This window comes from Suricata suricatta, chromosome 12 (assembly GCF_006229205.1).
Source record: "Suricata suricatta isolate VVHF042 chromosome 12, meerkat_22Aug2017_6uvM2_HiC, whole genome shotgun sequence".
NCBI classification, from domain to species: domain Eukaryota; kingdom Metazoa; phylum Chordata; class Mammalia; order Carnivora; family Herpestidae; genus Suricata; species Suricata suricatta.
Window position 1 is genome coordinate 21,643,090 of NC_043711.1, and position 23,042 is coordinate 21,666,131.

The 23,042-nt window shown below is 52.2% G+C and overlaps 1 protein-coding gene across 1 annotated transcript in view; it reads left to right on the top strand.

The window, feature by feature from the left end:
* Positions 1-23,042, top strand: part of CACNA1D (calcium voltage-gated channel subunit alpha1 D) — a 294,562-nt gene that overhangs the window by 269,475 nt on the left and 2,045 nt on the right. Inside the window, exons 41-47 of the mRNA XM_029917880.1 lie at positions 1,756-1,886; positions 14,721-14,837; positions 15,512-15,879; positions 16,548-16,574; positions 17,615-17,764; positions 18,153-18,316; positions 21,223-21,344. Coding sequence (XP_029773740.1) covers positions 1,756-1,886; positions 14,721-14,837; positions 15,512-15,879; positions 16,548-16,574; positions 17,615-17,764; positions 18,153-18,316; positions 21,223-21,344 — 1,079 coding nt within the window. The remainder of the gene's footprint in view (positions 1-1,755; positions 1,887-14,720; positions 14,838-15,511; positions 15,880-16,547; positions 16,575-17,614; positions 17,765-18,152; positions 18,317-21,222; positions 21,345-23,042) is intronic.

Consider the following 23,042-nt stretch of genomic DNA (forward strand, 5'->3'; position numbering starts at 1 on the left):
CTGGGGGGCAGGTAACAAGGACAAGGAGAAGGAAAGCCCAGGCTAGGGGTGCCTGCTGCCCTGGGTCACATCCCAGCTCTGCTGACCAGGGCAGGTCATTCAGTCCCACCCCACCAGCTGGAGGGGCCAACCACCCCCATCTCAGAGTGGTCGTGAAGAGGTATGAGACCCGCACAGAGTTCCTGTGGGAATGTGGGTGCTCACCAGTAGCAGCAGCTAGAACCAGTATTCCAGACGCATCCTGGGCAAGACTGGGAGTGGCTTGGGAGCTAAGCAAGGTTGAAGTCTCCAGACCTGGACGGTCTGTTCATCTCTCGCCACCTTGGCCATGGACAGTGCATCGTTAGGCCATTTGGACCAGCCTGAGACTGATGTGGGACATGATTTTACAAGTTACTGGAAGCCTTTGTCACCTTGGTGACCCCTACACCAGTCCGGACTTCCTGGTTGGGGCTTGGGAGGAACGCAGCACACTTCCCAAGGCTGCTGCCCCAAGGCATCTTCTTGCTCAGTGACCCTGAGCGGCTTCTGGCACAGAAGCTTGGAGAGGTCCCCACAGCAGCCCTGTGGGGTCCAGACATGGGCACAACTGAACCCCACCCAGGATGCGTGAGTGAATATGGGAGGTTGCAGTGGCCCCCAACCCATCGTGTTCCACCATCCATTGCAGTGGATGCCGCTGCCGGCACGCTGCTGCCACTCACTGTCATCCAGCCCAGGCACTTAGGACCGCCTTCACAGGAGGCCGCGTGCTTCGGGCCTTCATCTCCTGTGGTGCTCATGGCTCCACATGCCCCTTACCCCAGATCAGTCCACCACTCTTGGGAGGGTGGCCTGGGTGTGAGTTCATGTCCTAAAGCCTGAGGGTTGGCAACCCTTCCCCTTCTCAACCTCTGCAAGCCCTGGGGCCCTAAGCTTCTTGCCCAGGAGCCACTGCAGATCTGGGGGCATGCACCCCCGGAGAGCAGGGCTGGTGGAGACCTCTGGGCACACTGGCACCACGGCCGTGGTTTACTGTGAGACAGCCAGCGCCTCTATTCTGCCTCATGCATCACCTTTAAAATGCCCAGCAGAGTTCCAGCCCCCAGCGGTACATGCTGGAGTTGTTTCCAAACAAAGCAGAAATAAACTCAACTCCAAGGTTAGTTGGAGCTGTCACTCTCTGTGCCGAAAACAGGCAGCTCTGGGTTACAAACGCAGAAATGGCATATGGAGGCTATTGAAACAGAGTCACGGGGGCACATGAAAATCTGGGTTTGCAGCCACTTTCCTGAACCTTCCTCCTCTTCCGAGCTTGTCTGTCACTTTCTGAGGTCTCTGTCTTTATCTCCAGGCATCGGGATTTGGGTGCTTAATTGCCCTCAGTATTCATGGTAATTACACACGCAAATCCCTATGCGCAGGAGTGAAAATAGGACCCAGGAAGCCTATTTTTGTTTTGTAATTTTTATTTTGAGTAAATAACCAAGACAGCACTTCATAGTGTTACTAATACTCTGCTCTAATAAACTCACGATGAACATATTGTTTTCTGCAACTTTGAGTATCAGTTCATATGACTGACTCTAATTTTGAGCCTTAACTGCTTTGCAAAACCTTGCTTTTTGCTAGATTTAGTCTCCTGTGTCTCAGCCCAGAGCTCAGTGCCTTGTGCACAGTCCTGCCCCACCCCCCACCCCCAGCCCCAGGTGAGAGTTTAGGCTCCTGGTGCAAATGTGCTGATTCGGGAGAGCTCTGTCTGGTCTCTCCGTTTAGATGATGAGGTAACCGTGGGGAAGTTCTATGCCACTTTCCTGATACAGGACTACTTTAGGAAATTCAAGAAACGGAAAGAACAAGGCCTGGTGGGAAAATATCCTGCGAAGAACACCACCATTGCCCTACAGGTGAATTGTCCTTTTGTTTTCTTTTCTTTTCACTAACGATTTTACAAGCTTATTTGAAATACTAGAGAGCTGACTATTCATGGTTGAGCAGTGCCACAAGGATTTTGTTTAAACTGAGATACCGCACACACCCCCAAATGTGGACTAGTCCTTTCTGGGCTCCGAGGTAAGTGCTTCCCTCTCCTTGCTTTTTCTCTGTTGTGCCCGCACCTGCCGTGGCCCGTGTGGCAGGGCCCCCAGGACAGCAGCAGAGGCACAGCCCTGGTGGGCGGGGGGCCGGTGCTGGCCTTGCACCCTGTCTCCTCCAGGCTTCTCCAAAGGCAGTAACCTTAGGCAGGCACCCACCTCCCCACCCCCCGGCCCTGGGCTCAGGCCCTAGCTGCCCCGGAAACAGCTCTCCATCCGAACGCAAGTGCTTTGTTTTGTTTCTGTTTGTTTCTTACCCCACTGCTTGTTGGTTTTTGGTCCATTTCAGTAACATCCATCACCTCCTGGTGTGTGTGTACGTGCCTATGTGTGTACGCACGTGTGTTGTGGTGTGTCTCTTTGCGCTGTGCAAATACTGCTCTGTGCCCAGGCCAGCCTCTGGTCCCTCCCCCTGTGCCAGGCCTGGCCTGGGCTCCCGGAGTGTAGATGCAGCCTTCAGGAACCTTTGGTTCCAGCCAGGGTCCATGCCTTTGAGGATGTAGAATCCTGGGTAAGCCCAGGCACGGGCTCTGGCCCGGGAAGCAGGCATGTGGAGGAAGGGGTCTCCGTGAAGCCTGTAGGAAGAGGGGCCAGGTAGGAAAGCCCGTGAGCGAGCACTGGTGATGGAGAAAAGCAGGGTGAAGAGGGAATGAGAAGACGTTAAGAACCGGCAAGAGGGAACTACAGAGGTGGCAAGCTGTCAGAAACACCTGTCCAAACTAATCAAAAGCCCCATCATCTCTGCTCCTCCAGTGCTCCAAGTCCATCAGGAATAAGAGAATTTTTTTCCCTGCTAATTTGTTTACTTGAAAATTGCTTTGATGTCCCTCTTACCACATGTCTTAAATTGGGCCGTGTGGTTATTAGCAGGGTTCAGTGTGGTATAGACCTTCTAGTAGTCCATTCCGGGGAGAGGTGCCCAGCATTGTTTTGTGTCCAGAGTGACGGTGAGGTGCGGTGAGGGCTGGTCTGTGGCCTCGCTGAGAGAGAGAATGGGAGCGTGAATGGCCGTGAGTGAAGGAATGTGATACACGTGCAGATGCTGGGTTAGCAGATGACCTTGTGTGACAGTGACCTGAGGATTCATGAGGAAGCATCCGCTCTGCCCAGGCAGCTGCTGAGCTGGGGAAGCAGCTGGGGACAGTTTCTGATCTTTTGTTTCTCTGATCACCTGTCCTAAAGATGGCTCAGTGAATCAGAGGCCCAGTCCAATAGCCCACCACTGTCTCAAGCTGTGGAATTTGTGAGTAAAACTTTCCCTTCTGGCCCATCCAGTCCGCCAAAGTGATCACGGTTCACAAGTAGCCTTAGAGAGACAAAGCAAATGGAAAAGACGTGTTTGCAGACTTGAACAGGCCTCTGGTCCATCCATGGGCTCTGGAGGGCAGTGTGGCCAGGTCGGGAGCAAAGGAGGAGGTGTGATCACCGAGTTTCTGAAGGTGCTTCCTTAAAGTGGCTCTGGGCCTGGAGATCTAGACTGGCCGGATCTCAGAGTGCCATGGCTCCCTCCGCCTGTAGGAAACTGCTTGCTGTTCTCGGATTCTAGTTGGTGGGCTTGGTAGGACCTGCTGACTTCTCTGGATGGGGAAGCATACTCTTTCAGGGATGGTTTTGTCATTATTTCCAGGAACCAGGTTAGCCCTGTGTTATGAGATCCTTCTTTTTTCTGGGGAAGACATGTATGATGAGCACCTGGATACAGAGTTATCCCTTTCCTGAATCCCCAAGACTTCCCAATCAGATGGCTTCAGTTCCTGCTCTAAGTGGCTGGATAGACTGTGTTGATGTCTTAAAACCTGAAAAACAATATGTGGCCAAGTAATTAATTATCACATTTCATGGTTGGGCTTCCCCAAGTCTTTTAAGTTGCAGGTTCATATGCTGAAACTTCATTTCTAAGTCATGGGGTAAAAGACTATTACGTTATGTTTTACGATAATGTTTTTCTCCTAAATGTTTTTCACTGTGTTGTTTGTAGAAAGTGTTTCATTTCCTTGGGGAAATTCAAACGTTTCCTGTTAGATGATAATACCAGCACATTTTTCATCTGGTTCTGTTGGGAGCGGAGGCTATGGCTATAATTTATGTTGAGTGTACAGCCTAGAAAATTATATTGTGTTCATGATCTTGACAGGTAAATTCTGAAAGTGCATTGGATTCTGAAGCAAACATTAAAAATAGAAAATTTGTGTCTCCTAGAAGAATTAGCTAATTCTAATTACATTTTCGGCTACCTCTGCTCTAGAAGGGCTTTAAATATGATTTGCCACTCTACATTCAGTAAGCATGAGGAGGCTCTTCTTTCTGTGTGATGAAATATTATGTGATGACATAGCTTACGTGATGACGTAGCAGCTAGGGACACGGGGTGGAATGACAGTGGCACCCACAGTGTCACTAGGCCAAGTACACAGACATGGGCACAGCCTGCTGAGAAGTGGGATGAGCCGCTTCTCGCCGCGCCCCGGGTGCCACACGCTGATGGACGGATTGCTCATGGGAAGTGGAGTGTGAGCGTGGGAGACGGAAGTAGGCATGTGCGTGCTTGTGCTGCGTAGAGTGCAGTCTGTCTGAGCAGGATCACAACTGGTCCACACTCTCTGCTCCCCGTGGAATGGTTCTCAAGGGCACACAGATGCGCTACGGTTTTCAGCCCCCTGGGCTCCGTCCCGAGGCACTGCGGTGTCCCCTTCTACATGAAGAGGAATGGCTTGAGCTGCGGGATCCGCGCGTGGGTAGGAGCTCGGCACCCGGTGTCCTCTGGCCTCTGCGGTCTGAATGAGTGTGCAGTTCCCATCTGTCCATCCATCTTCATTAAAGCCAGCCTTCTCTCCCACCCTCTGTGGGAAGAGAGAGAGTGGGAGAGAAGCTACATCAGGCTGCCTTTTTGTTTTCCTCCCCACTCCCACCCCCATGTGCCATATTCACTTGAGTTTGACCCCACATCTGCTCTGCATCCATTATTGCTGCATCCGAATGACCCACAAGTTTCCACCAAGAGCAAGTAAATAGAGGAACACAGCTCTGCAGCCTCGAAAGCACTCAGTCCCCTCCCATCCAACAGGAACGCCCCACCAGACCTTCCAGATGAAGACTTCTATGCAAGATATAGACATGCGTTAGTCCAGTGTCTCATGGATAAAAAAAAAGATCCCAAAGTGGGAAAAGTTTTGTTCACTTCTTTTTCTTTGAACATTCAAGGATTTCCTTTGTGCAAAAGGCACTCTGGTACAATCCAAGGAGACTTATCCCCCAGGCATCCCAGATGGGAGCCTGCCCTTCTCTAATGACAGGAAGACTTCAGCAGGATGGTCTCTTTCTCACCTACTTGGAAGTTGGGTTTAGGGAGGAGACCATTCTTTCCAGCTTGTAAAGAATGAAATCAGGTTTTATGTTAAAGCCTGCTGCCCAGCCAACAGACAGGGATGCAGGTGGCCAAGTGGAAGTGGGGGCGGGGGTGGCCTATAGGAACCCAGTGTCCCTTAGGCCTGGCGTGCCCTGACGTGGCCACCTCGGGAAGGCTCGGTGCAGAAAGAGAGGGGAGCTCACTCCACACACATTTAACCTGTGCAGCGTCAGACTTCTATTATCTAGGCACCTTAGTTTAAAATGTAGCAAGGTGTTTTTCTTTTTTTTAAAGCATGAGTCCATTTAGAGCCATATAAATGGCTTTTTTTTTCTTTTTTAATCTAAGAAGAGAACAGATGCTAACAGATGAGATTTCACTGGCTGATTCGTTTGTTTCAGATGCTTGAACGGATGCTTTAGAATTTTCTGCCTGAGCTACAGCACCAAGCTCGTTAGTCGGAAGGCGTTTGTGGCTAAGGCCTTGAAAGGGAAAAGTCTCAAGTGGGCTTATTTCTACTGAAACAGCATTTCGGGAGAAATGCAGGAAAAAGCAAACCCAAGGCCCCAGGGAGACCCCCTTCCAAGCAAAGCACTCCTGCAGAAGGCAGAAGCGGGGCCGTGGCTCGTCTGCAGAGCCATGGTCTCCTGTCGTGGACGCTGCTCACAGTGGCTCTTTTTCATGAAAGGGAACATGCAAGGCTTAACAAGTTTCCCTTCCACGCAGAGACTCAGAGAAAGGGAAAGAGAGAGAGAGAGTGAGAGCAAAGGAGGGGGGCAGCCGCCCTGCAGAGAATGAAATGAACACAACTTCCTGATGCTGGCCAGTAAAAAATAACATAATAAAAAGGTTAAGCAGACCTGCCTACGGTGGGCAGCTGACTTCGTTCCAAAGTCCCACGTCCCTAGTTTGTCCGAACTCCCAGAGACTGGCAGGCCCCTTGGCGCTGAGCTGACAGAGTTCCTTTTATATGGCAGTCCGCCATGACCTACTGACCCTCCGGCCCCCACTCTCTGCAGTGATCCCGTTCAGAGTGTGTGAGATGTGGGCAGGCCAGGAAGCTCAGACACCCCATTTAAACTAACACTCACACCCGCATGCCCAGACCGGTCCTGGTAACACCCCACGTTCCATCTCAGCGCGCCCACGGGAAACACCACCACACCCACACCTCATCCAGCATTGTCCGTCTTTAATTCGTGCTCAAAGCCAGTCTGGGGATGCCTCTTTGGAAGCCGTGTGTGGTCTAGTTTCAAGGACACTGGGAGTCAGGGAACCTGGGTTCTAGTCCCAGCTCCAGCGTTCACTTGCTGCGTGACCTTGGGCAAGACACTTAACCTCTCTGTGCCTCAGTTTCCCCATCTGTAAAATGGGGGTAATAATGTCGACCTACCTCACAGGGCTGTTGTGAGGAATAGCTAAGTGATTGTAAAGCACTTTGAACGTATAATTGCTTATTACTAAGACTACAACAATAATAATATCCTATGCCTGTTTACTACCAGAACTTTAAGAAATTCTTGTTTTCCTTTGATCTCTTTTCTGTTCTGTACTGTAGTTATCCACCGAGAAAGAGAATTCTCCCCTTTTAAAGATCTCTGGGAAGTATATAAAGATGCACACAGGGGTACCTGTTCAGGTTGCGTTTTCACATCTTACAAACAGTAGACGTTTGCCTGAGAGTTTGCTTCATGAGGGAGTACTGCCTGAAATTCTCAGCCGATCATAAGCAGTGCTTAAGGAGGTCTGTCCATCCAGTGTTGAGCCCAAGATCCCCAGAGGAGCCAACCTGAGTTTCGAAACAGTATTCAAAAGTAACTGTAGTATGAAAACTCGAAATGGAAGCGTCTAGAGAAAAGAAGGCTTAGAAGCCCCTGTTGCCTGCCCTGGTCAGTGCGGACTGGAGGCCGTGTGCGTGTGCGTGTGCGCGTGCGTGAGGGGCCGTGGGGAAGGCGGTGGACAGGGCCGCCAGAATGCGGGGAGCCCTGCTCCTGGCTGCGCGCATGCAGGAACAGCTCAGGTGAGCAGATGGTGCCACCAACGGGAAGAACAGTATTAGTGGAAGGCCTATGGGCCCATCCTGCGCACGGCTGCCAGGGTCCCTCCCAGCCCTGAGGGCTGTGCCAGGGCTGTCTTTTGTACTGTGACCTTCACCCTTTGGCCCCATTGGCTTCTGTTACCAGTGGTCTGGCCTGCCTGCACTTATGTGGATTCCCTGGCCTCACTCATGGAGACAGGTCCAGTCCTGGATTCTGCTCCCGTTGTGTAGACTGCTGTAAGTCTAGGAGCTTGGGGTGGGCTTTATGGGTTCTCATGGCAGACTCTGTGGGGCCAAAGAGCAGGTGTGGCTTAGTGCGGCACCAAGGGCAGCGATTGCGGGGAGGGGTGTTGAAAGCTGGCCACACGCTGCGGGATGGGTGCAGCCTTGTGAAGATGTTGAAGCCTTCTGTGCATGCCGCGTCACAGCGGTGGCCCCCCCCCAGCACCCAGCCCCTCTCCAGACCCCTCCATGCACCCAGAGGTAAAGGGCTGATGCCTGCTGTAGCAGGGGCTTCTGGGATCGTGCTCTGGTCTGAAGGTGTACTCTATCCCAATCGGGGAGTGCCTGGGATGTACCAGTTATTAAGAAATTGGTGTATTGCCCCTGAAAAGGAGGCTAGGCAGCCCTGTGAGCACAGGTGTGGAGCTACTTCCCCATCAGATAAATGACCCTCCTGTTTCTGACACACCAGGACGTCAAGCTTATTAAACAATGAAGGGACCCTGTCTCAGAGGACCAGTGCGGCCAGCTGACTTCTAGATGGAGTCTCCTTAGGGTAAAGTCCAGCAGGACAGCCCCCAGCAGTGTGCGTGGTGGGTGTTTCCATATGCCTTTCTGCAGTCCTTCCAAATAAGGAAAAACTGGATGACAGAACTTTCTAGATGGGATTAGGGAATGGTTTAAATGACACAAGAGTCTCTGGCCCTGCATGGGCTTGGCTGCGTTGCTGAGTGACAGCACCATCTGTGGCTGCTAGCCAAGGGCAGTTCATGGAAACAGCCAGTAGTCATGAGGTATACGTCCGATTTCAACTCAAAAGGGAAACAAAGCTTCCCTAAAACTTGGCTTACAGTCAGACTGCAGACACCCCTGTTCTTTCTCCTGAAACCTTGCCAGAAGAGTGTGCTTTGAGCATAGAAAAGTTGTAGGAGACAACTCAAGTTATCTGAGAATCTTCCCACCCTCAGCAGACTTGGTACCCAACACCAGAATCCATGGTGCTAACCTCTTAAGCTCCTGGATGGAAGACAGGATGCAGACCGGTGTCTATCATAGGGAAGCAGATGTAAGGCTGGGCACCAGGCTCTTCGTAAATAGGTTATGCTATGGCAGGACCCAACTATAAATTCACAGGATTATCGGGTACTGCATTCTGTTCTCTTCTGAAAGGCAGGAGATCTTTTCCCTCTGACAGTAATAATAATCATTTTTGAAAGACTTTGAGAAGATAGAATTACTGGGCAGAAGTGAAGACAGGTGATATTGTGGAGTGAGTAGCGAGAGGTCTTAATTATCATGGTGTGTTACTGAAGAGTACCCGCCGATGCCCCACCATAGCCCTCGTGTGTTGTGATTCAGTTTTCCAGCGGGAGGAGCTCACTCAGCTGCCAGCAGCTCCCAGGGTGGGAACCGTGTAAATTCATCCTCCGTGGCATGCCTCACACCTAGGAGAGGTGGCTCTTTGGGGTAGTGGAAGGGTACGTCTTCTAAGGCCATGGTGAAGGCAGTCCCCATTAAGAAGTGCCAAAGGCTAGCTCAAGAGAAGCCATGGGCAGGACGTTTCTTCCCAGAGTGGAGAAAGGTCAGCAGAATCACAGGAACCGCAGATCAGGTGAAGCGGCCAGTGCCTGAGGATGGGTTATCAGGCTCTTTTATATTCTTAAAATTTTTTGAGGGCTCTTATATATCAGTACCTAGATTAAAAATTAAAACCGAAAATTTCAAAATACAGAGTATATGTACAGAAGATATGTGCACAGATACCAGAAAGGTGACACCCTCACATGTCGCATAGCCTTTGAATAACCCCATTGTGCTCTGAGGGAATGAATGCGTGTATAAGGCGAAGAACATCCTGATAGTGTGAAAATTACAGTCACCTCATCGGGCCCTGGAGACGTCCCTGGGCCATACTTGGAGAACTGCTGCTCCAGGGTAATGATCCCACCTCCCTCCCCACCCCACCCCCCACTAAAGGAAAAGGATACTAGAGCCTTTTTAGGATCTCCCTAGTGAGCGAGGCTCCTGCGTGTAGCACTGCCCCTACCTTGAATTTTTTTGTCCCTCCCAGGTGCCACCCTCGTCCCAACCCACTGACCTAGACGTAGAGCTGCCCATGCCGACCCCTCCCACCCCTACCCCCCGTGGCCAGCTAAGTTCAGACTGAGCACTGTACCCACACCTTGCTGCCTGTGCTGGTCTGGAGGAATGGTGGTCTGCATGATAGACAGTGTTTTTTAACGATTACTCCTCAGAGCAGCACAGCTGACGAGGATGTGTGCTGAACACAGGGTCAGTTTTCATGACACCTTACTATCACTAGTCCACTTCCATGTCGACTTAGTGATACAAGAGCTCTGCTAAGTTAGTTGGCAGAAGGTTAACCTTGACTGAGGTCATGTGTGGGGTCACACACGAAAGTGAGTACACACTTGAGACTCGATCCCAGCCCTTGATCCAGGAGACTCGACGGCTTTGACTTGGTGGTGGTCAGGGTAGGGCAGGCCACTCAACCAAATGGGGATAATCCTGGCCTCCCAGATACAGTGGGATAAAGTATGCAGGATCATTATGACAGGTACAAAGATGCTAACAGAATAGAAGTCATGATTTGTGGCTTCTGCTGAGCTTAAATTTAAGTAATACTCTGCTATCAAGAAACTAGCAGGAATTTTTCTGATTCTGGTGTCAAACTACAACCAGGAATCAAGGTTGCTCAGATAGGTCTATCAGATGGCTTGCAGGGAGATGTCATAGATCTCTTTAGGTAATTCTTTAAAAATGTTCCTTTATCTTTCGACGTGGTGGTAACAAACTTGATGTAGACTGCTGAGTGCGGTGCCAGGAGTAACTTAAGCAGTGACCTCACAGCTGACTCTTGGGCCAGGGTCAGAATCCCTGTGGGCGGCTCTCGGAGCGCCTCGCTCATGATTCTAAACCTTTACATATGACTCAAGGACTGTGCATAATGGACACAAAGGCCACACTGTCACATTTTCCCTGGAGGAAAAGGATGACAAAAGAAGGGGTGTGCCCATGTGTGCTGTGTGTGCGTGTGTGTGTGCGGGGGCAGTGGGGGACACTTGTAGATGAGCTGGTTTATTCTGTAAGAATTCAGTCTCCAGTTCTTCTGACGGAGCTAGTCTGAAAGGATGCTGTCTGATACAGCAGGGACTGACTGCTGCTAGCGGGTTAATCAGAACTTGCCTCTAACTAGACAGGAATGAGAGGGGTGTGAAGCCCGTGATGGGGAACAGGCTCTAGCAGACAGGGGGCTCTTTGGCTGGAGTCTGAGAGCCTGGCACTGGCGTCTGAAGATGAATGGCCTGGCCCGGTCCCGACTGGAGACACACATCTCCTATCTCCACTGTTACAGTGTATGTTCGGGGCGGGGTGGCGGGGGGTTGGTGTCTGTCTGTGCTTTCTCTGGTGCTGAGGGCGGGCGGCTCCTGGGGTGTGTGGCGGAGCTGGCTGAGAAAGGCAGCCAGCGTGACCACGCACACACGCCCAGGTAGGAAGATCTCACCGTAACGGTGGGCGAGAGAAAGGAAGGTAAATGAATGTTCATATTTGATGTTAAAATACCATAGTTTTATGCTATTGCTTCAGAAATACTTAGAGATTTTATAGTTTGGGTTTTTTTTGGTTTGTTTTGGTGACCTAATCATTCTATAGGTAAATACCTATAAAATTCCAATTAAATGGTGTCTAAAATTTAAAGCAGCAGTCTAACAGGCAAAGCGCCAATGTTTCTTTTTTTAAAAGATATTTATGATACCATCTAGCATTTAAAAATCAGCCAGAAACTAGGCTTGATTCTGTCTAATATTTTATATGATTGGACATCTTAAATCAAAAATGTTTCTATTTTATAGCAATTCTGTGTTTATTCAAAACCATAATTCTACTGTGATGTTAATGGAAAGACTTTGTACGGCTTTCATTGTGTTGGTTTAAGTGCTAAATGACCACGTTTCAAATTAAAGTAGTATTTTGTTGATCGAGGTAGATACCAGTATGAAAAATGAAAGACGAGATCATTTTACTGATTGTAAAGTGTTTATTAAAAAAATGTCCTTTTGGGTTTTTTTAGGGGTGTGAAAAAAGTAATTTTTTCAAGAATTTAAGATAGTTTTCTGGGATTGGAATTCGTGCCTATGGAATTTTTGGAGCAGCCTAAGCTACCTGTTAGCTTGATATGTGTGCTAGAAAAATTTCATTATCATGTTTTGTGATATGTAATAAATTCAGGGTGCTGTGCTTAAGCTTCATTTCAGTTCAAGTTTGAGAACATCCATTTCCCTCCTTCCCAGACCTGGCAGACACCCACCCCGCCCCGCCCCACCCCCGTCGCCCTCTGCCCCGTCCTTCCCCAGATCCCACGTGAAAGAGTCAAGTCCGGCCCTGACTCGCAGAAGCTGTGCTTCTTCCTGCGTGGAGCAAGCAAACCATGACCATGACCTCTAAATGTCTGCTTTTGTGTCAAGGAAGGGTGATGCTTTCTCTCCTCCTTTGATGTCTCTTTAATAAATATGTTGTCATTAGTTGTCCTTGGAAGTGGCCTCTTGAGCCACCTCTCCGTTTTCTCCATGATTTATGTCGCAAACAAATTCTCTGTCCTGTGTCTGTTCACCACTTTCCTGACCTTGTGTATCATTGAAGACATGCTGGAGACCGTTTTTGTTTTTATGATGCAATTATGTTGTATGTGTATTTCAGTGAAATGTCAACCCGTCAACAGAGGATGATGTTAAAAATTGTCCAAATAAATAGTTTTCTATTTCTTTTAATCAGACCTATTTCGATCAGTTGAGTGGCAGTGAATAGGATTATCTGTTGTTCTTCAAACTCAGGAGTGTTCCTAGCCCATGGTGCCTCGTGACATGCACTCCTGTCCATAATTTACCTGGGGGGTGTTGACTTAGTGCTTTATCGCCTATGCTAATTTTGTGGACAAGGCAGTGGGTGTCTCAGGCCTGGTCGTTGACTTGGGAGCCTCAGGTCTGTGATCACCCTTCCCTCCCAGTGATCCCAAACCAGACAACGGAACCCTGGCTTAGCTCACCTTCCCCTGCTGAATGGATGAGCGGTAGGCTGTTGGGTACTGCTGGACTCGACCTTCCTGCACATGCCTGCAGCTCTGTGGGAAGGAGCTTCCCCCCACTTGATGTTAGAGTTGCCCTCTTGATGTTTCCAAGAGAACGGCAAATGGGTGTCCCTCCAAGCCACATGGTTCCCCTCGTTCAGATGTGCTGGACCCGGGGATCTGAGAGAGGGAGAGTGTGCGTGTGCGTATATGTGAGTGTGTTCGTGGATGTGTGTGTGTGTGCATCTCATGCCTGTGGTCAGATGAACAGGAGAGTGAGAGGCAGCCTCGCTGACCGTACCGCACGCTGTTCTGGGTTGGACCCCGACACGTGTGTCTTTCCGCTACGAGACCACAGCATTCCTAGCCAAGAACCTGAGAGCTCTGAGTCCGGGCAGCTCTTTCACGCCCCTAATTCACGAAATGGAGAGATTCCCTGCTCCTCTACCCAAGGAATAGATCAAACCAGACCTAGCCCGGTGTACCATTTTGAACAGCAGCATCTCATGTGGACGAGGCTGTGTTCACAGGAGCCTCTCAGGAAGTTCCTGTAGGACTTTACATCCTAAATTACTGTCACCACTGGCATCTGGAGAAGACCACTTCTGAGCATTCCCACACCAGGGGAGCCAGCCCTGAGGGATCTGGCCAGACCTGGCCACCATCCCCACCATCCCCGCCCCTCCCCACTCTCACTGCTGGGGAGCGTGAAGGAAGGGCCAGGAGGTGGGTCCCTCCCCCCACGACCTGCCTCTAGGCCCAGTGCTCCCCTGTGAACCCCCTGATGTGGAGTGTTAACTACACATGTGGTCCCGGACAGCCGGGGTTCGTGCTCCAGTGTGGCTGCTGAGTTGGAGGACTGCCAGCCAATTAGGGGGTCCTGGCCAGGTATAGAACAGGGGAGCTTAGGCCTGGTGGCAGGGAGGAAGTAAGTCTTTCTGTGGAAAAGGATGAAGTAGCTGTACTGTCCCTGTTAGTCTTTCAAGTCAGCATGCTCTTTTTCTTCAAATTGATGGTCAAAATGTAATCTTTTCAGAGCCAGCAACTCCACCTTCCCTATATATATCATAAGCACTTCTAATGTTTCTCTAACAAAGTTGAGAACAACAGAAGGGCTCCTCCCAGGGCCTGTCCCAATGGAACCCAGTGGAACCAGGGCCCAGTATAAGGAAGGCCAACTGCGAGAACCTCAGGAAAAGGAATATGTCTACAAGGGCCCAGGAGGGGTCACCTGGTGGGTCCTACACAGCCTCCAGAGGCTGGTGAGCCCCTTTCAGTGTGTTGTGGTCTTCAAGAGGATGATCCAACTATTGGCAAGTTCTTGGCCTGACCCCAGGCTACAGGCCAGGGCACCATGGACGGCTATGGAGGCTGGTGCTGCACAGCGGCCCAGGTCTGTGTGCATGTCGACCCATCTCGTCATGGTCCTGAGTGTGCTGGTGATTGCAGTGTGTGGTGTCTCTCCGTTGTTCCCATGGCTTTCTAGCAGAACCAATGGCCCCAATGGCTGCTCGGTCTGCTTGTCCCCTTGCACTTGGACTTAGGTCTCTTTATCCAGGACACAGCCAATGAGTCCTTGTAGAATGGCCTGGTTGTGTTCCTTGCCCCCTCTGGGGCTCTGGGAGAGGACTCTGCAGGCCATCCCTTCTGTCATTTAGATGTGAGCATGTGCTCTTGGCCACAGCCGACATTGTTCCCTACAAGTGCAGGTATTTGAGAAGGAGGTTCCTGGGTTGAAGGCCTCAAGCATCCCAGCGTAGGACCGTCTTGAACACCTTTCCACCCTGGGGCTTCAGGGACCCTTCAGTCACATTCACATAAGTAGTCAATTCCCCAGGTTGCCTTTGGAGAAACTTCCCTTGCCACAGCTGAATCAGGCAGGAGCAAAGCCAGGATCCAGGCCAGGCCCAGCACATCCATGTTGTCTAATCCGTTTTGCCATTTGTGTTGATCTAGGCAGGATTAAGGACACTGCATGACATTGGGCCAGAAATCCGGCGTGCTATATCATGTGATTTGCAAGATGACGAGCCGGAGGAAACAAAGCGAGAAGAAGAAGAAGATGTATTCAAAGTAATTATTCCACGCCTAGCTACACACTGGCCACTTGGAAATAGTGGGGCAGGACTCCAGTTTGGGCAGTCGGTGATACACAAAAGAGCCTGGAGAATGCAAAGCAGCCCCCGGGCCTAGAGGGGCTTACGGACCACGCTCTCCCCGCAGCAGAGCTTCTGCATTTCCTCTAGGGCCAGGCCTGCTCCTTTCCTGAGCTCACCCCTCTGGCCCACCCTGGCAGCTTCAGAGGAACCTGGCCACGGCCGCCTGGTCAGGGTGGCCGAGCATCCTGAGTCCCGCTAGCAGCTGCTTACCTGCACCACCCCCTTCTTCCCTGGGCCAGCTCTTTGATCTGCCGGCCAGCCCCCAGCCCCTCAGCCCTGTCCACCTGCAGCCAGCCAGTCCTGCTGGGTTCTAAGTCACCTGACCTTGGAGCGACTGCAAGACCACACTCGCGTGACAGCTGAGAGCTTGCTCCCCAGCTCAGGAATCGGTAACCTTCCTCATTTCAGGGGGGACCAGCTGCCACGCAGACACATTCACCCTGATCTGTGAGAAATTCAGATTGTTTTACAGGGATCCTACGGAGCTTACCTAGAATTTGTTTTTCGTGTAGAAAAAGTTACCTAACATAGGTAGCCTGCATCAAATACTTGTTAAATTACCTGGTGTTGTCTCCCATTATTTTGCAGAGAAATGGTGCCCTGCTTGGAAACCATGTCAATCATGTTAATAGTGATAGGAGAGATTCCCTTCAGCAGACCAATACCACCCACCGTCCCCTGCATGTCCAAAGGCCTTCAATTCCACCTGCAAGTGATACTGAGAAACCGCTGTTTCCTCCAGCAGGAAATTCGGTGTGTCATAACCATCATAACCATAATTCCATAGGAAAGCAAGCTCCCAGCTCAACAAATGCCAATCTCAATAATGCCAATATGTCCAAAGCTGCCCCTGGAAAGCGGCCCAGCATTGGGAACCTTGAGCATATGTCTGAAAATGGACATCACTCCTCCCACAAGCGTGACCGTGAGCCTCAAAGAAGGTCCAGTATTAAAAGGTAACCTTTAAAATGTGTTTGCACTTGGTAATGTAGTGTCTGTCCAATGCAGCTCTTTCTTCCCCGTGCTCTGGCACACAAGGGAGATTCCAGAGAGGCGTTTGCACTAGAACCTGGGAGTGCTGGGAGTTCACGGCCTCCATCAGGCACTAGCCAGTGATGCACCCAGAAGATAAAGGCCACCAGCCATCCAAGTGGGTTGGCCCTTGAAACAGCAGCAGTTGCAAACTCTACCTTGCCCAGTGATGCCAACACACTTTGGGACAGGGGTTGGCAAACTGTGTCTATAAAGGGCTAGATGGTAAACATCTTAGACTTTGGGCACCATCCAATCTCCATCGCAGCCACTGAGCTCTGCTGTTGTATAGAGAAAGCAGTCCTAGACCATGTGTAAATGCATGGGTGCAGCCATATCCCAATAAAACTTTATTTAGACACTGCATTGTGAACTTCATATAGTCACATTTTCTCCCTTTGGTTTTTTTATTTTTTGCAATCCTCTAAAAGTATAAGAACTGTTCACAGCCCAAGAATGGCATATGGCCTGTAACTCATAGTTTGCTGACCTTTGCTCTAGGAACTAGCCTGATATCTGCATTTAAAATTTTGTTGGAAATATTTAACTTTTATCTTCTCCCTCCCTCCCGTGTTACGCTTGTCCTGGATAGAACCCGCTATTATGAAACTTACATTAGGTATGTGCTCATTGCCTGCGTTTGTGTATTGAGTAGTCTGTGTTGTAAGTGTGACCAACCGGCCTCTCAACGCCGAGGGGTGGAGCTTCCTTAGAAGCAACACCTGGGGCTGTGGACCCCAGGGGCAGAGGTGGCTCCTCCTTTCTAAGCAAATGAGCTTTCAGGTCCATACGTGCACAGACTGTGTCACCACCCAAGGACTAGTGTTGATGTGCCAGAGTGCCCATGGGCCTCACGACAGCATAGGGAGGGCCCACTGTGCACTTCCTGGAGCCCCCAACGCATGTGCAGTCTACCCTGCTCCACATTTGCTAACATGGGTTGGACTGTGAGCAGGATGATCACTTTGCTGGGAATGGGGAGGCTAGGTCTCTTGATTTCATTGCATCAAGTGAAACCAGCTGCTCAAGAACAACTTGAGACTTGAACTTGGAGGGGGCACAGTCCTTTCTTTGGAGGGAGTTGATGTCACAGAGCCTGGCTGGTTTTCCTGAGGACCGAAGCCAGGACAGTGGCTTTCAGGGAGAGAGCATGACTGCCTTGCCATATGGGGAAGGCAGCCTTTGAAAATTTGGCAGGTGTCACATGTGTGAGTCCCCCTGGGATACTGAGTCACACACCCCTGTCACTTTTCCTGGGATGGACACAGTGGGAAATTAGTTAGGGAGCCTCTTTGTTCCAGACCCTGAAGTCACACAGGCCGGGGCAGGAAGGATCAGAGCCTTTTCCCTGGCACTGCCGATCGCTGCAGGCCTCTACGTCCATTTCTTTGTTCCGTTCCCCCAAATTACACCGACTCCTTTGGCTCCATGGCCCCTGGGCATAGTCGTCTGGCTCCGGCATTGTGCAGGGTACTGAGAGAGAGAGAGAGAGAGAGATGTGCTCACACACGGAGCCTGAGCGGTCCAGTCCTGGGTACACCAGGGAGAAGCCAAGGGCATGTGGTGGCGGGGGGCGGGGGGATGCCAGCCGCACACCAAGGCCTGGCTGCAGGAGTCTGCTGCCTGCCTGGGTGCTCAGGCCCTGTCTCGCAACCGCAGGTCTGACTCAGGAGATGAACAGTTCCCAACTATTTGCCGGGAAGATCCAGAGATACACGGCTACTTCAGGGACCCCCGCTGCTTGGAGGAGCAGGAGTACTTCAGTGGTGAGGAGGGCTATGAGGACCCCGGCTCGCCCGCCGGGAGCAGGTGAGCGGCTCTGCAGCGCAGGCTGAGGCTAGGAGGCCTGGCTGTCTCCTGCCCCTTGTGCCCTGAGCCCAGGGCCCACCTGCACGACATCTGGACTGGCCCGGGAAGTGAGGCAGAGCACAGACTCTGGGCGGCAGGGAAGTGGGAGCAGGAGACGCAGGGCCAGAAAGGCAGCATGGAGGCTGCTCTTTCAGACCAGCTGCTACCAGGGCCCTGAACCTTCCACGACGCCGAGGACTGCCTTGCTCTCAGCCAGTGCAGGGTGTTCAAGAAAGGTGGAGGAGGACTATAGTGGGGTGGGGGGCGGCTGTCCGAGCTGGCAGACAGGCCTTCTTAACTCGGATCCCAGGCGCCCCTTACCCTCTCTCTCGGCCCTTTTGACCAGCAGGCAGAACTTCAGCTACTACAGCAGATACCCAGGCAGCAACTGGGACTTGGAGCCACCTCGAGGCTATTGTCACCCCCAAGGCTTCTTGGAGGATGATGACTCCCCTGTTTGCTATGACTCCCGGAGATCTCCAAGGAGACGCCTACTACCTCCCACTCCAACATGTGAGGCCAGATTTTTTGTTTTGGGTGAAGCCTTCCTGAGAACAGTGTGCCCTTGCCCCCCTCCGAGTTCCCCCCACCCCCTGGCCAGGGGAGTGTGACAGATGTGGTCCTGTTGTTTTAGTGACTGTCAGCCCTCAAGAAAGGCCCCTGGTTGGAGACTCTATCGGCTTTCCTTTCTGTCTCATCTATATCCCACATGATAGAGCTCAAACAACTTAGTGTCCTTCTTGACTCTCTGAGAACAGAGAAAGGCAGAGGGTGGTCTAAATGTACATAGTATATGGCATCTGATAAGGGACTTTTTGTGCATGTTATCATTGCCTTAGAGCCCGAGGTCCATCCTGCGAGGTAGGCAAATGTGTGCTATGTTGTTGTCAGGTCCTCTCTGCCGATGGCGTAACTGCGCCTCAGAGGGTAGAAGGGATCAGCCCCTGTGCAGTGCTGGACCTGAGCCCACCAAGCCCCACACCTCTGAAGGCCACCTGAGGACTCTCGATGTCCATCTCCTCTCAGTCCCCACCAGGGAGTTCCCTCTAACCTCTCCGTCCACCTGTCTTTCATCTTTGCCATGGATCAGCCAATGCCATTGCTCAGGGGCAGGTTTTGGCCTTGGTGGTGGCTTCTAGGGTCAGCTCCCCGATCCTGGGGCTGGAGGAATCCATCCTGCTGAGAGGAGGCTGCTCCTCACCTGGTTTTCCTATGCAGGCGGCCTAAGCGGTGCTGCAGGAGATCTGGGTCGCCCCAAGTGAGGAACTTGGGCCCGGGTAAGAGATGTCGCAGTGGCCCCCTGCCGGCTCCTGGCCGGCAAGTTTGGTTTTGCACACGTGGGCATTTTGGTGATGGTTAAAAAATATCCATTCCTGGTGTTTCTGAGGAATGAAGCATATTTTTCAGCAGGACTCTAATCAGTAACCAAAAATAGCCAAGACACACTGGCTCCGAGTCTGCTACCTCCGTGTGTAATAATAAGGGCGGCAGGGTGGTGCCCGGGGCCCTCTGCCCCTCTCCAGCTGTCACTGTGCTGCTGGGGAGTATCACCCTCTCCAGCTGTCACTGTGCTGCTGGGGAGTATCACCAGACCCATTTCCATGGTTAATGTTTTATTCTGCAGCCCCAAACACATGCTGCTGAACAGAGCAATCCCAAGCTCCAAAAATACCCGATGACACACCCAGGTGAGGCCGGGCAGAGCCCCTGGCCCACGTGAGGACCACTGCCCTCCCTGGACCTCCCCATGTCCCCTGTGGTGGCCACATTAGTGCCCACCATTCAGAGGCTCTGCCCTAGCGAAGCAGGAAGCTGAGCAGGGTCGAGCAGATGCCCTTTTTATTTTTTTAGTTATTATTTATTTTTGAGACGGAGCACGAGCAGGGGAGGGGCAGAGAGAGCGGGAGACACAGAATCTGAAGCAGGCTTCAGGCTCTGAGCTGACAGCACAGAACCCGACGCGGGGCTCAAACCCACAAACTGAGATCATGACCTGAGCCTAAGTCGGACGCTTAACTGACTGAGCCATCTAGGCGCCCCAATGCCCTTTTTATTTGTAAGGGCAAATAAATAAAACCTATTTTATTTGCTTTGCTGCCCATCAGTTCAGACCTCAGGCAGGGAGAACATGGAAGTCTTCAGCCTGTGTTCTCAACCACAGTGGGATTGCTTCCTCTGTCAGAGGTGCTTGTGCACAGCAGATGAGATGATGGGTGTGCGTGGACCAGTTTCAGAACCGGAAGGCACTACCCAAATGAGAGGACTGGCACCTTCCTCTCCTGGCTCCAAGCCTCTGGCCCTTGCCATCTGATCTGAGGACGGTCCTAGAGGGTGTGCCGACAGGGGAGGCCCATCCCCCTGTGTGGCACGTGGAGGACAGCAGCTGTCATGTAGCCAGTCTGTGTCCCTCATAGGCAGCACAACAAGGAGGAGGAGGCCTAGCTCGCCCGCAGGGGCAGGGCGGCCAAGGGCTCAGCCCAGGCTTCCTGCACTTTTAGGGTAGAGCTCACAGAAGCCAGTTCCTGCAGCTCCATGTGCGGTCCCAGGAGGCCTGGGAGGCTCACCCTGCAGTTTTCCAGACAGGAATTAGGGGTGTGCAGTGTTTTGCTGGGGCATGAGAAATGCCCTGGGGACTTAGAAAGCAGAGGTTGAAGAGACCTCGCTCCTGTCTTGCAAATGATCAGTGGGGCCCCCAGCAGGGAGCCAGCGCCCTGGAGGGTGGAGCTGTTTCCAGGGGCAGCCTCTGGCCTGTGCCTGGGGACCCAGAATTCAGACTGACCTCCTGCATCTCTTGTCATCGCTCAGCCTCATGCGGGAGCCTCTCTTTAAAGTGGGTGTTCATAGGACAGCCACGTTGTTTGTCATTAGAAGTGGTGTTTTCTGGTTTTGTCTTCAGTCCTAGAGGATCTGAGTCTTGCCCAACAAAAGTATTTGCTTCGTATCTGGCACAGCGGGTAGCAAGTCACTTCCCCTAAAGCAGGTAGAAGCAGGGCAGTGCCAGCGTCCCCTAGAGACACTTAGGGTGTCTGCAGGGCAAGAAGGGGGTCAGCAAGGAGCCGTAGGATTCTAGAATGATGCCGTGTCTTGGCCTGAAACGCTGTGCTCCCACAGCAGATACACGGGGCTGGGGGTTGGAATCGGAACAGCCGAACTCCGGAGCCTTTAGCTCCGCCCCGGGAGAACGGGCACTACATTTACAAGAAGCCAGCTTGAACTTGTTAAAAACATCCCTTCGCTGGGTGGCTGCTTCATCCTCTGTCTCAAGGTTCTGAGGCCTCACTACCGGATGCTCTTCCTCGGATCTGTCGCTCGCTTCCTCTTGGGCTGTCTGCTGAACGTCCGGCAGGCCACCCCGCCCCAGGGCCCCAGGTCCCGACAGAGCGCCCGGTTCACAAGTGCTCGTGTGCTTCACTTCTCAGCCCGCCGGAGATCCTCCTTCAACTTCGAGTGTCTGCGCCGGCAGAGCAGCCAGGAGGAGGCCCCGCCGCCCCCCGCCTTCCCCCACCGCACAGCCCTGCCCCTGCACCTGATGCAGCAGCAGGTGAGCCGGCCCACCTGGCCTGGACACCAGGCCCAACGAGCGTCCTGCATGGGACCCACCCTCAGGACACCCCCTTCTCTCTGACTGCCGGCAGCGGGAGGGATGGAGACAACCTTCACATACACTGCGGTTCAATCACATAGCAACCCTGCCAAATAGATAAGATCACAAACCCATTTCACAGATGGGCAAATGTCAGGGAGAGGGTAGGTGGCTTGCCTGAGTTCACACAGGGGGTGTGTGACTGAGTTGGCACTTGAATCCAAGGCTACCAGCTCCCAAAGCTGGGCTGTCAGCCGTGGTGCCTGCTGCGTTCTCTCCTGGCCACTGAAGGTGGGATCTGGCGCAGTCCCCGCCCCAGGGAGGTGGCAACAACTTGCCTGATCCTCAGCCATCAGTGCTGCCCTCCATTTGCTCTGAGACCTTGCTCCTTCATTGAAACGGGTCTCTAGAGCCCTCTGAGGCAGGGCCCTGTGGCCTCAGGGGTGGGTGAGAATTCCACCCTCCTCATCCCCTCCACCACCTTCGAGGGGCGTGTGGCCCAGGGAGAAGGACCTGCCAGTGAGGTGGTTGGACAGGAGGGGCCCAGGGTCTGGAGGGAGGGTAGGGCTGCAGCACACTCACCAGGGCTTTGCCTCAAGGCCAAGAATATGGTACTTTCTTTCTGAAAAGGGCACATCAGAGATGCCGTCCACCATGTATGCGTGTTGGGAGGGGAGACATCCAGGGAGCACCCAGTCTGCACATGTGCAGAGAGCCAGCTCACCCTACATGAGCACGTGAACGCTGGCTTCCACTACAGGTCCCTCTGCCAACTTCTTACTTTTCTGACTTCAGTTCTTATATTAATTTTTATTCATGTCCTACTTTATTGTGAAAGGACATTTGGGAAGGCCCAGCCATCAATGCCACGAACCAAGTAGGCACAGAGGTCTACAGGGGCACGTGTGTGAAAATGCCCTTCTGCTGTCCTGCCCCAGTGACGGCCTGGTCCATGTCTGCCCTCCCTCTCTCGGGTGGCCACGGCATCCAGGTGGACCATGGGCCCGTGCTGTTCACAAGACCAGGCGTCCAGGGCCTTCTGTGCCAAGGGAGCGCCAGGACGGACCTGCTGTGGTGCTGCCGTAGGTGGGAAAAGCGGGGCCGGTGCCTGGGGCGGCCTGGCACACCACGTGCCGGCTGCTGTGAGGACTGGCACTGGAGAGCAGCAGCTGTGTTCCTTCCCGGGGCTGGGAACAGCTTGTGTGCCCCGGATGGACTTCCATATTTAAACATCTGCCTGGCATGTTCGCACACCACGGAGTCAATGCCTTCCCTAATTCTCTGCTGCTCGGCAGCAATTTCATGAATTAGCAGCTGATTCCTACTTGGGAACAGTCATAGGCAGTGCATTATAGATTTGGGGAAACAGAGAAGAGTCTGCTAGAAAGCCAGATTTTGCTGCCCCTGTCCTTTAAAACTTTTTAAAATATTTGCTTGTTTATGAGAGACAGAGTGTGAGCAGGGTAGGGGCAAAGAGAAAGAGGGAGACACAGAATTCTAAGCAGGTTCCAGGCTCTAAGCTGTCAGCACAGAGCCTGACATGGGGCTCGAACTCACGAGCTGGGAGATCATGACCTGAGGATGTTTAACTGACTGAACCCCGCCCCCCCCCAGGGGTCCCTACCCGTGTCCTTTTAAAGTCATTGTCCGAGGCTT